This window comes from Pristis pectinata, chromosome 1, assembly GCF_009764475.1.
Source record: "Pristis pectinata isolate sPriPec2 chromosome 1, sPriPec2.1.pri, whole genome shotgun sequence".
In the NCBI taxonomy this organism is placed as follows: Eukaryota; Metazoa; Chordata; class Chondrichthyes; order Rhinopristiformes; family Pristidae; genus Pristis; species Pristis pectinata.
The window spans coordinates 99,723,582-99,737,884 of record NC_067405.1 but is presented as its reverse complement, the minus strand read 5'-3'; the positions used below and the strand labels follow the sequence as shown (position 1 = coordinate 99,737,884).

At 37.0% G+C, this 14,303-nt stretch overlaps 1 protein-coding gene across 1 annotated transcript in view; it reads left to right on the top strand.

The window, feature by feature from the left end:
• Positions 1-14,303, top strand: part of ryr3 (ryanodine receptor 3) — a 266,715-nt gene that overhangs the window by 132,228 nt on the left and 120,184 nt on the right. The window contains 7 exon segments of the mRNA XM_052015084.1: positions 1,250-1,419; positions 1,983-2,203; positions 4,665-4,755; positions 5,838-5,978; positions 7,353-7,516; positions 8,417-8,495; positions 12,924-13,013. Of these exon segments, the coding sequence (XP_051871044.1) occupies positions 1,250-1,419; positions 1,983-2,203; positions 4,665-4,755; positions 5,838-5,978; positions 7,353-7,516; positions 8,417-8,495; positions 12,924-13,013 (956 nt within the window).

Below are 14,303 nucleotides of genomic sequence, written 5' to 3'. Positions count from 1 at the left end.
CCAGGGCTTCCCCCCGACTCTGGTCAAGAGAACTCGCACCTGTATCTCTGCCATTTCCCGCACCTCCGCTCTCACCCCCACCAGTCCCAGACCCAACAGGGATAGGGTCCCCCTTGTCCTCGCATTTCATCCTACCAGCCTACGTATCCAACACATCATTCTCCGCCAGTTCCGCCATCTCCAACGGGACCCCACCACCAAGCATATCTTCCCCTCCCCACCCCATTCTGCCTGTCACAGGGACCACTCTCTCTATGACTCCCTGGTTCACTCCTCCCTCCCCACCCATCCCGCTCCCACCCCGGGAACTTTCCACTGCCCCTGCCATAGGTGCAACACCTGCCCCTACACCACCTCCATCCAGGGACCCAAACAGTCCTTTCAGGTGAGACAGAGATTCACCTGCACCTCCCTTAATATCATCTACTGCATTCGGTGCTCCAAGTGTGGCCTCCTCTACATTGGTGAGACCAAATGCAGACTAGGTGACCGTTTCGCAGAACACCTGCGCCCTGTCCATAACTGCAATCTGCATCTCCCCATTGCCAGTCACTTCAACTCCCCCTCCCACACTATCACAGATATGTCAGTCCTCGGCCTCCTCCACTGCCAGGAGAATTCCAAGCGCAAACTGGAGGAACAGCGCCTCATTTTCCGTCTTGGAACCTTGCAGCCTAATGGCATGAACATTAAATTCTTCCACTTTAAGTAATCCCCAAAACTCCCTCCTCCCATACCACCCCTCCCAACCACGCCTTTTCTTTTCTTCCCTTACCTAACCTCTCTCTCTTTTTTCTACCTTCCTTTTTTCCTCCTTATCTTTGACCCATCCCACAATGGATCTGCTCTCCCCTCCTCCCCCGTACCTGCCTATCATTATCTCTTAGCTGCATCTACCTATCACTACCTTGTGCCCACCCCGCCTCCCCTCTTTTGTCCACCTATCACTGCTCTGCTTTTCCCTCCTATATATTGGGCTTCCCCTTTTCCTATCTTCAGTCCTGAAGAAGGGTCCTGACCTGAACCACTGACTGTTTTTCTCCACGGATGCTGCCTGGCCTGCTGAGTTCCTCCAGCATCATAGTGTTTTTCGTCTAGATTCCAGCATCTGCAGTCCTTTATTTCTCATGTATAATTATTTCTGGAGCTTCTTCAATAATAAGATCCTATTTAATGCACCACTAGAAAAAATAATTTGTCAAGCTGTGTTGATAACCATTTTATGAACTATATTTTGGTGGTTTGACAGATGGAACTATTTCTGAGCCAGTAATGTCTGCAAGTTTCTGTCCTGACCACAAAGCACCCATGGTACTGTTTCTGGATCGTGTTTACGGTATTGAGGACCAAAATTTCCTGCTTCATTTGCTGGAAGTTGGGTTTTTACCTGATTTAAGAGCATCTTCCTCCCTAGAATCAGTGAGTAAAAGTGATTTATTAACATCAGCAAGGTTATGTAAATTTGGTTTCTGCAGCTGGTACTGTTTCCTGTGTTGAGTTAGTATGTCATAATGCATTTTTTTTTGGTGGACCATAATTCCTCGTGTTCATTAAGTTGATCACCGACATGTAAATTAAAAGTTTTAGAGAGTTAATGTGTATAAGGCTTCACTACATTAATACATAGCAATTGAGCAACACAAATGAACAAGAGATGCAGATAGAAACATTACACAATGCTTCTGTACCTCCATTAGAAGGATTAATGGGAATTGAATTATAGTAGAAGGGCAGTATTTTAATTGGAGTAAGTTGAATTTGTAGAGCAAGCCTAAGCAGAGTAATTGACAATAGTGTATTCTAGTCACATGCTGAAGAAGAAACCAACAATAAAGCCAAAACTTAAGATAAAATGGAAATATGAAATATTCATTATGGTGTTCTTTTTCTGTTTCCTGTTCTATAAATATCATTAATTTAAACAAAAACAAAATTGGTCTCAAAACTTTTCCCATGAGTAACTGTTTTTTCCATTCCAACAGGCTGCCTTAAATACAACGGAGATAGCCCTTGCCCTTAACAGATATCTCTGTTCAGCAGTGCTTCCACTGCTCACAAGATGCGCACCTCTTTTTGCTGGGACGGAACACTTCGCCCCTTTGATAGATACCACGTTGCATACAATCTACAGATTATCCAAAGGACGTTGTCTTACCAAAGCACAGCGAGAGTCAATTGAAGAATGTTTGCTGTCAATATGCAGGTACAAATGTTGTAATTCACAATTCCAAATCTTCAGAAATACATTTAGTAATATTTAAACGATAGGTCTTTTTTCATATTCCACTTGATGATGCTGATTATCTTTCAAGCATCTTGGGCGGTGCAAAAGAAACAATATTTAAATAGATTTTTATTTGCTCATCTAATGCATTGAAAGATTAACAAAGTTTTGAACCTCATATTTTCCCCTTTTTGACCAGGAGCCATGGTTACCCTGTGACCTCGCTCCATATACCTCCATTTGTTCTATTTAGCTAAACGTGTTTTATTAAGAAAAATATATTTCAACTTCAGATTTAAAGTTACCAGTTGACCAAGTATAAATTGCCATTTGCTGACAAGTAACAAGCTTCTACCATCCCTAATGTGAAGATCACTTCTGGAAAGCCAAACAATTTTTACATTGTGCCCTCTTTCCCTGGATTCCTCATTCAGAAAGAAATAGTTTCTCTGTATCTACTCCTCCAGTCCTCCCTTAATATTAATAAAAATTTCAATCAGTAAGTTGTCTTTCCAATTTAGCTCTTGAAGTCAAGGTATTGTTCTGGTAAATTTATCCTGTTCTCCCTCTATGTCTAATGTATCCTTCCTAAATCGTGGTGCCCAGAAATCCCCACACATTTTCCAACTGGGATTTTAAATAGATGCAGCATAACTTCCAGTCACCATGACCACCCCTGCATTATTTTCACTTTATAAATATAAAGCCCAAAATAAAAGAATTATTTTGTAATTCCTATTTTGTAATAGGAATTATTTTGTAATCACAGTCTGTATGATTATTATTAGCAGGATTGGAATGATAGGCAGTACTTTAATTACACTAAACTGAATTTTTAGAACACATGAATGTGCATCTTCCATCATTCCAAGCCACTTATAAATACGCTAGATACTTCTGACCACCCGCCTTGTAGATCCTTGCTGTACACCACATTCTGCCAGTTTGAGAAGCTATCTATTATCCCGACTATCCTGATTACTCAGCCAATTATCGGCCTTCAGTTCTATTAGCTAGAACTTTACCTAGTAGGAACTTTGTCAAGCACCTTGTGGAATGCAATAAAAGGGTAATAGTTGCCATTCTTCCATCCACTACTATTTGGATGATCACTGCTTATAATAAAATTATACATTTTCCACTGATCTAGAGAAATATCCCAAGCATCTAGAGGTGCATCAAACAAGAATAGATGCTGAGACAAAGAAGGAAATAGGGGTGATCTAAATCTTGGTCAGATGTAGACTTTAAGATTCTTAAAACAGATGGTGGTAAAATGATATTAAGGAGGTGAATTCTAGAGCCTGGGACCTCGACTGCTTAATATACACAGCGGTAGGGGCAAAGGTAGGCAGTCAGACAAGAGATCAGAGGCAGAGGAATGATGACTTTGGAGGTGTTGTTGGGAGTTGTAATGTAATAAAAATGAAGAGGAATGATGACCAGCAAGACCAGAAGGAATCTAAAAATGAGGGCAAAATGTTCAACTTGAAACATTGGGAGGCTGAGAACCAAATAGGTCAGAAAATAAAACCATGATGGCTGAATAAGAGTTTGTACAGCTAAAACATGCCTATCAGAACTCTGGATGACCTAAACTTCAGAGAGGGTGGAGGATATGAAGTCATTCAGGAGAGCATAACAATCGGGTCTAGAGAGTTGATTGTTTTAGCAGCAGACAGAAAATGCAGATGTGGGTAATTTAATGGGGGTGAAAGTAAACAGTTTTCGTAATTAACAGGATATGGACTTGGAAGTCTGTAGTTTGGTTCAGCCTCAGTAATTCTGAAGAAGGATGGGTGTTCTACCATGGTAGAGAGCCTGTGATGGAACTAAAGGTCATTCTAAGACATGGGGGAAGTCATCATTCATTCAAGTCTGGATATCAGAAAAAGCAATCTTACAGAACAGAGACATTGAAGGGATCAGGAGAAGTGATGAAGAAGTGGAGCTACATCATGCAGAAGTTGACACAATGTCTCCAGATCATGTTGTCAAAGATCAGATATAGAAAAGAGGGAGTTAAGGATGCATTCTTGGAAAACTCAAGGGAACAATTCAGGGTAGGAAAAAGAAGCAATTACCTGAGATCCTCCTTATGGTTAAGAGCAACATTTATGGCATTTTCAGAAGGTTCTCATTTGTTCATCTCTAGGTCTTCTGCTGCTATGCATCAACATAGCCAAAGGATTTGATATTTGCTGCTAGATTTATGTTGCTCCAGATCTATCTGCAAAGAAGTTGAGAGGCAAATCCCCATCTAATTTCACGTAGGATCATTAAGATGACATCCATTACTTGTAAACCATGGTGCTATCCCACCCTCGGTGAACTTAATGAACTGTGCATGATATGATAAATAATGATAAATCTAAAGAACCTATAATTTATACACATGTTTCTCCACACTACATAACTTTTAATTCTTATTATTTTGCAGATATCTTCAACCTTCTATGCTGCAACCACTTCTGCGCCGCTTTGTTTTTGATGTTCCCCTTCTGAATGAGTACTGTAAAATGCCATTAAAGGTACATGTCTAAAGTAGTTTTGCATTGATTAAAATTATGTACTTAACAATAGTTGATTATTCATTAAATTGCAATTGGAAGCCAAGTTTATCATTAGCGTTAGTAGCTAGTGAAAGTTTGAGTTTCCAGATTTTATTGAAAATGTATCAAAAATGGGCAGTCTTTTGACATAAGTATTTATGGAATACTGATTTCACATGGCAGTGATGTCACCATATTAATAAAGTATACTGAAGATACCCGGGCATGGATTTCCCAATCAAGGAGAAATCTCAATTGATTCTGTGACAGTACAGGCCTTGCACCTAGACATTTGCCTTCATCCACCCTGTTCTTGGGGATCTTAATGAATACTCTGCATGGTCTCTCCATAGTATTTCCGGATCATCTTAGTTCTCAGCTACTGCTGAGGAAAGTAAATTGCAATGGTACTTTTTCAGGTCTACCCTAACTTATGGAATTGATGAAAAATAAAATATTTACATTTCAAAATATCTTTTTAATATCCCATCTAAACTTCAAGGGCTATGTCCTCCAGCTTTGCCTCAAGAGCTGTGCTCCAACCTAACTTTTAAGATGCCATTCCACTGACTTCGTGACTCTGAAGGTGGCAATTCCTGACATGCAATTTTGCTAAATAACAGTGAAATAACAATTGGATATTATATAATTCTTTAATCAGATTAATTCATGTGAAGTCATACAACTAATCCATATCTACCATTTACTTCCAGTTGGAAAACCTGGACAAGTGATGGAGCTTGGCAGAACATTTCCCACATCTGCCCTGTTGAAAGATCACCACATTGACAATTCCTTTTTATTGAATTGTTAAATATTGAACTTTAGGAAATGTTAAAATCAGCATCCTACAACCAATATTGATTTTATTATAAGCTGCAGTGTGGTGCAAGTTAAGCATAGTCCTGTAGCATCCTATTATATACGTTTTATAAATACGTCTACAATTTCCCAATGATAGAATGCATTTGTAAAATGTGTCCAGTAGAGCCAATTGGTAAATATTTTCTTCTGCATCATACTTTTATGCTTTTCATGTTAATTTCTTATTTCAATTGTAGCTTCTAAGTAATCATTATACACAGTGCTGGAAGTACTATTGCTTGGCCTCTGGATGGGGCAGTTATGGAAGTGCCTCCGATGAAGAGTTACACCTTACCAAGAAATTGTTCTGGGGAATTTTGGATGCACTCTCAACAAAAGTAAGATTAATCTTGTGTTCTAGAATTACATTAAAGGTTTCCTAAAATTTGGGCTTGCATTGGTGGATGTTGAAGGTTAGAGCTGTAAATGAGATTTATGGCAAAAGGGGGCAAGGACACATTTGCATTTTACTGAGGCTAAAAAAAGGTAAATAAACTGCTGAAACAGCATTTATGCCTCCATATATTTTAAACACTTCGCTCATGCTTCCTTAGAGTTACATTCGATATTGAAAACAAGTTGAATTCTCTGAGCCTTGAATAATTGGTGTTTTAAGAATGATGCAAAAGCCCATAAAGTATCCCCTCAAATATAGGAGCCCAAAGCAGCACAAAGCACAGCCTCGCCATTAATCCACCTGAACTAAGTAAACTCGTTTTGATATAGTCAGATAGATATTGCATGTATAAAGCCAGAGAACCATAGAATGGTTGCAGCACAGAGGCCATTTGGCCCATTGTGTCTGTGCTGGCTGTCTACCAGAGCGACTTGCTAGTCCCATCTCCCCACCCCAGCCCCTTCTCAGTAGCTTTTTCTTCACCAGATCTTTATCCCATTGCCTCCTGAAGGCCACAGTGGAACCTGCCTCCACCACATCTGTAGGCAGTGCATTCAGCTGAAACTCTGAAATTGAAACAGGAAATGTAGTAAAGACAGTATCATTGAAGAGAAAACAGAAGTTTTTAGTTCAATGACCTTCAGTCAAAAGTGAAAATTGAGAGAAAATGTTAAGTTTTAAGATGTAGACAACAGAAAAAAGAACAAAAAGGAAGATAGATGAATGCAGAATAATAAATAGATGATGGTGTCAAGCCAAAGAGGGTGGTAATGGAACAAATGAAAATATGAGTAGCAGAATCATAGGGCTGGATGGCATTGATGGTGAGCTGGCCGTAACATGAAGAAATACAGATTAACTTGCAGCATGGATGGTAGTAAAATTTGAGATGTTAATAGGCAATACAGAGCAAATACAGGGAAATATGTTGGAGAATGGAATTGCTCTGAGAACAGCAAAGACTTGATGAGACAAATGCCCTCATATATCTTAAGGAAAGGTGAGAAAGGAATAGTTAATGGACTTGAACAGCATATTGTTTTTTGTTAAACGCCACCCAGCGTTTGAAAACCACAAGACATTATGCCAGAAGGAAGTTAATAGGCAATCCATTACGTTGCAAGGTGTTTGTGAATGCATAAATAATTTAAGCTATTTGCATGTATTGCTAGCATTAATTGTACAGCTCCATCAGTTTGAATTTAAGATATCAATTCATTGCTTACAGTTACATTTTGTGTTGTTTTATCAGTCATCAGCTGTACTTTTCATTGTCGATGATCCTGGCCCTCTAATTGTCAAATCTTTCCAACAGAAATATCATCCTGAGCTCTTTAAAATGGCCTTGCCATGCCTAAGTGCTATTGGAGGCGCCCTCTCCCCTGACTATGTGGATTCCAGCTTTTCGGTTGTGTTGGACAGACAGGCATCAGTGGATGACAAAGGCAACTTTGACCCGAAACCCATCAACACTTCTAAGTATGACACTGGAATAAAATAACAATGGTTTCTAATTAATATGGTTCCTATACAATTAGTATTTATTGCTTGCTCACTTCTTTAACTGGTTACTAATATGAATTGGCAAAGCATATCTCAATGCTTGGATAATTAATTATGTTAGAAAAGAATTATAAATTCACTTCATTGATCTGTTTTAAAAACAACGTAACTCTGAACTTCATTCGGAAGGTTTTATGTTTCTATCTAAAAGAAATCATTGAAGAAATTTTACTCCTTATACCCCTTTACACATGAATCAATTTATTATAATTTCCAACATTCTTTGCTTTTGTCTGATCATTTGTAAAATTAGTTTGAAATAACTTATCTTTAAATTGCAAGCACAGACAATTTCAGTGTAATTGTCCATTAATATGACTTTTCAATTTGTATGTACCAATAGATTCACAGAATTTCCACTGGAGATGTTCTAGTATTAGAAGAGAAAGTAATGGTAATCGAGCTGGCAGGACCCTCACAGAAGACATTTTATATAGTTTATGTAAAAACCATGGAACCTCGTTTTGTATTTGTTTCATAATTGACACAATTTCGTCAGAAAATCTATAAAACCCAAACTTACCTACTGAACAGAGGGCTGACATAAATTTGTCATATTGAACCCTTGAATCCCACTGGCAATGTTAAAATAAACAATTTATAACTCCAGACAGAAACTATCTGGTGCAGGGAGATCCTAGCCAAATTTAGTAGTTCTTTGACCAATTTGGCAACCTTCCATTAGTTTCAATATCAATAGTTGCTAAACATTACTAAACCAAGTTATAGGCTGAGGTTTTTTGGAAATACAGCTTTTTTTAAAAAAAAACCTTTAATGTGGACTTATTTTATAATGACTCTACTTCTGTCTTTCAGTATTTCAATTCCAGAGAAATTGGAGCAAATTGTGAACAAGTATGCAGAGCATCTACATGAGAAGTGGGCTTTTGAGAAGGTAAAATATTAAGGAGATATTTTGAATTTTGGCAATATTTTCAGAGAAAGGAGTGGAGAAAAGTTCATTTTAAGTTAGAATGAGAAGGATAATGCTGGAAATCCTCAGCAGCTCAGACTCAACTGATATGAAGAGTTTCACTGTAAGTAAACAGCTAGTAGAGCTGCTGTCTCACAGCACCTGTGATCCAGGTTAAATCCGGTGCTGTCTGTGCGGAACTTGCAGCTTCTCTCAGTGACCATATGGGTTTCCTCCGGATGCTCCAGTTTCTGTCCGCATCCCAAAGACATGTGGGATTATAGCTTAATAGGACACTGGAAATTATCCCTAGTTTGGAGGTGGATGGTAAAATCTGGGGAGAGTTGATGGAACTGTATGGACAATTGAATGAAATTAATGTAGGATTAATGTAAAATGAGTGCTCAATGATGGGCCTTGCTTCCATGCTCTGTGACTCCATGACCTCAGTCCAGAATTAAACCTGCTCTACCATTTCTTAATCTATAATGATCCTCAGTTCACTGTGCACACTCCCCAAAGCCTGTTCTTACATGAAGCAAGTTCCTGGGTGCAATCTTCCAGTAAGAAGCAGCTTCTCAGCTGAACAGCAGGACCCAGTGCAATCAATGCTGACAGAATATGACAAGAAAATGCTTTAAAACCCAGATATGTCTAAGTCCCAGGCTTACTGATTGTCAAAGCTATCACGGAGACTAAATGACCCTGACATTCGCAAGTATTCAGAAACACTCTATTAAAAGTACTATTAAATATTAAAATCAATTAAAATTAGAAATAGAAAACCTAATCCATATAAACACTAGGAAACAACTAACAATAATTAAATGCATTTAAATCATTTTAATTGAATAAAAAAGCAAGTTAGCTCATACTTGCACTTGATTCCTTAGCTGATTTTTTTCCATTAAAACCAAAGGGCCTGCTGGACTTAAGCCAAGTCTGACGGGCAGAATTCCCAACCGAAATTCTGTGAAATCTGCAGCAATTTGTGGTCTCCGACTGGACTCCATGAAGAGCACCGTTGCTCCACCATCTGTTGAGATGTTTGGGACTTGTGCTTTCATCCGCATAGAAGCATGTGTAAAAGCAAACAGCCCTGAACTGGAACTGGTGGCTTTTAAGTGTAAGACCTTTTTGTAGATGGTAGGTTTCTAAAACATTAACTCAAATTTAGCACTAAATTGGACAAAATTTTAAATACTGCTTCAAGGTTAAACAGACACCTGAAAGGTACAAAGCTTCCTTTCTCTTCTACATCAATTTGCCACTCTTATTAAGTTGAAGGCCTAACACTTTATTTGCAGCTATAACAATTCTTTGCATCGGCATATAACTGTTCAATTTCATTCACCTTTTAAAGTGATATTCAAGTTGCAAATGCAACCACAATGCAGAGTACTCTGCAACAAATGCAGAGTATTCCCACTGTCATGAAATTCTGGACGTTGCACTCTGTTTACAGTTTATGACAATTCTTTCTTTCCTTTTTCAATCTTTTTATTAATTTTCAAATTAGTACAAAACAATATATATAACATTAGTAATTATACATATGTTGCTAAGGGATCAGGATAGCAGTCATAACAGTTAAAATATATAATCACAAGGAGTAAAAGAAAAGTAATCTAGACCCCCTGTTCTCTTATTAAGTGAACAAATACAAAAGGAAAGATTGAAAAGAAATGAAATTTAATTATATGAAAGAAGAACCCCCAAGTCAAAAAAAAAATTGATAATAAACCAAAAAAACCCAAAAACTTCAAAAAAAAACTGGACTGATATTTCTTCAATTAAAAAGAAAAAGAAACATTACTATGTTGTCAACTCTGCTCCTCTGCATTTCAAGGATTGTTGAGAGGGATCTGAAAAAGGTCAGCTTATATCATAAGGAAATATTGAATAAATGAGCTCCAAACTTCCTCAAATTTAAGCGAAGGATCAACAGTAGCACTCCTAATTTTTTCTAAGTTTAAACATGCTATAGTTTGAGAAAACCACTGAAAAGTGGTGGGAGGCATTGGATCCTTCCATTTGAACAAAATGGATCGCTTGGCCATATGTGACAAAAGCGATCATACGACAAGCAGACGCAGATAAATGGCAAGATTCCATCATTGGTAACCCAAAAATTGCAGTAATAGGATGAGGTTGTAAATCAATATTCAATACAGATGAAATAATGTTAAAAATCTTTCCAATATTTTTCCAGAAGGGGACAGGACCAAAATATATGTGTCAGGGAAGCCACCTTCAAATTACATCTGTCACATTTAGGATTTATATGATGATAAAAACAGGCTAACTTGTCCTTGGACATATGGGTCCTGTGAACCACCTTAAACTGTATCAAAGAGTGTCTAGCACACATACAAGATGTATTAACTAATTGAAGAATTTTCTTCCATGTCTCTGTAGGTAAAAGTATCTGGAGTTCTCTTTCCCATTCATTCTTAATTTTATCAAGTTCCTCTGAACATATTTTCATAATCCAATCATAAACTATTGCTATCAGGCCCTTCTGATAAGGATTAAAACAAAATTTTTTCTGTAATTTCAATTTTATATGGTGTCGGAAAAGAAGGTAAAGTAAACTTTTAAAAATTCTCTAATCTGTAAATATCAAAAAAAATGTGATCTAGGCAGATTGTGTTTAATAGACAACTGTTCAAAAGATACAAAACAGTTATCAATGAATAAATCTCGAAAACGTGTTATACCCTTCATTTTCCATAAGGAAAAAGCTAAGTCAATTTTAGATGGTTGAAAGAAAAAGTTAGATTGAATAGGACTTGATAAATTAAATTTATTCAATCCAAAAAATTTACGAAATTGAAACCATATCCGTATTGTATGTTTAACTATTGGATTAGTCACTTGTTTACTCAATTTAGTAAGTGCAAAAGGGAATGAAGCTCCTAAAATAGAAACTGATGAAAATCCTTGCACTGATTCACACTCAAGGTGTACCCAACAGGGACAATGAGTTGCATCTAAATCTTGTGCCCAGAAAATTAAGGATCTAATATTAATTGCCCAATAGTAAAATCTGAAATTAGGCAAAGCCATGCCACCATCCTTTTTTAATCTTTGTAAATATTTCTTACTTAACCTTGGGTTTTTATTCTGCCGTATATATGAAAGAATTTTGGAATCAATAGTGTTGAAAAAGGATTTTGAAATAAAGGTTGGAATTGCCTGAAATAGATACAAACATTTTGGTAAAATATTCATTTTAACTGCATTAATTCAGCCAATCAATGATAAAGATAATGGGGACCATTTAGTAAATAATTGTTTAACGTAATTAATTAAAGGTAAAAAGTTCACTTTAAATAAGTCCTTGTGTTTCTTGGTAATTTTAACACCCAGGTACGAAAAATAATCAGTCACTAATCTAAATGGTACTTGCCTATAAATTGGGACTTGCACGTTTAATGGGAAAAGTTCACTCTTATTAAGATTTAATCTATAACCAGAGAAAACGCTAAACTGAGCAAGTAGTGATAATACTGCAGGGATACAGTAGATTTCTCTGGGTTAGAGATATAAAGTAACAGGTCATCTGCATAAAGAGATATCGTATGAGTCCCCTTTCCATGAGTAATAGACAATTCAACCACACAGAAAACCTTTGTGGATTTTCTTTGGAGTTGTGGGCAAAGGCAATGCTTGCTCTGCTGGTGCAAGTAACATGCCAAAAGCATAAAATAAAAATTGAAGGTAATTCCACATGGTGCAGGTTAGAGAGTGATGGGATACTCTCCACTTACCTGGAGGAGTGCAGTTCCAATAATACTCACAAAGCACCAGAACCATCAGGGACACCACAGCCCACTTGATACCCCCGCCACACCAGTGCACAGTGGCTGCAGCATGTATCATCGACAAAATGCACTGCAGTAACTTGCCTATGCTATTTCAACAACATCTCCCAAATCGTAGACCTCCACCACTAAATAAGACAAGGGCAGCAGGAGCATGGGAACTTACAAGTTCCCGTCCAAGTGGTACATCATCCTGGCATGGAACTATAAAGTAATTACTTCAGTGTTGCTGGGTCTAAAACCTGGATCCCCCAACCCAACGATATTATGGGGTACCGTCACCAGAAGAATGCAGCAGTTCAAGATGTGGCTCACTACCATTTTCTCTGGGACATTTAGAGAGAGGCAATAAATGCCAGCCTAGCCAGGAGTACCCAATCCTGAAAAATAAATAACTATGTATATAAAAGTAATTAAAAACTACTGATTTAAATGTGGGATGTTTGTTTCATAAAGAGAAGTAAAAAGAAAAAATAATTAGAGAAAAATGTAGTGATGTCAATATGATAAGGAACTGTGGTCAAAAGCACATACTTTTCGTACATTTCAGCAAATGAGATTTAGTTTTGCTGCTTGTTTACAGATACAGAATGGCTGGACATATAGTGATACAATCAATGAGAATATGAAGACTCATCCATTATTGAGACCCTATAAAACATTAACAGAAAGGGTAAGGGATTTCAGTGAATATTTTGGGTTAAAGTTAGGTTGTTATTACTGGTTGCTGTATTGTTTACATGAAACATCTCCCCTATCTATAGTATTGAGAGACTAAAAACTAAAATTGACAAAGTGTAATGTTTCTTTCACATTTTGTGTTATTTATTTATGTTTTTTTCCCACTTAAATTCCATAAGAGCAGATTTTATCCTGTATATCAGATTTTTGAGTTGTGATATGTGAATTCCCTCAGGGTGAATTTCTGCTACCTGAACTGCTATAATGCGAGGGCTGCTGTAATTTATTTTGATCTTGAACACCTGTGTGCTGACCTGGAAACAATTCCCTGCTACACCTAATAACGTAATAACATAATTGAGCACCGCTATGGTTGAAGAATGCAGGTGCTGTTGATGATGACACTGCTTGAACATGTGTGCCAGTTCTCTGAAACTGAATTCCTTGCTATGATTAGCTTTTATGTGTTTGATGGAGATATCTAACAAGTACAAAGATACATTTTACTTCAGGCAAATGTTCAACTATTTTTATTTCTGTCTGCCGGTGGTAATGTTAAAGTAGGTATAATGAAAGTAGGATTAAATCCCATATTCACATTTTTAGGCTATTTTTCTGTATTATGTATTTTAAAAGCTTTTTTCTTGTTTTGTTTTCAATGTTAACAATCTATTTTGTTTCTAGTACATAGAAGATTCCCTTTCTCCTTTAAGAATATTTAATTTTTTTCCAATAATTGTATTTTGATTGCTTTGAAATACCTCTAAAGTATTGGGGTAGAGTGTTACTACCTAATAAATGTTTGAGAGCAGCAGTTGAAGAATAATTTTGTCAAATTTTAAGCAAGTTAACTATTTTAAATATATCTTCTTAAACTTTCTGCATTTATATACTGGGTTACCATAAAAGGTTGCATGCATCCTTTCTTTGCAATTTACTTGCAAACGTGTTCAACATGTTTACCTCTTGATACTCTTAGTTTGTGCAGCAAACCATCACTGTAGGCTTGTGATTAATATATTCTAATACTTAATCATGTAACAGGATTCTTTGCTACAGGGTGACAATTGTCCCATTTTTGTGGTATGTTGTGATGTATTCATTGCATCATATAATACATTGCATGATTCAATATTGGAACATTATCATGTTCATTGGGATAAAGATCATTTTTGTAAATTCAGGTTACGTAGGGATACCTTGTCTCAATTGAACTATGTAGAAGCAGTATGTCTACGTTAGATAGGGGCATAGGGACTTAATACCAAGATTTGGTAACCTT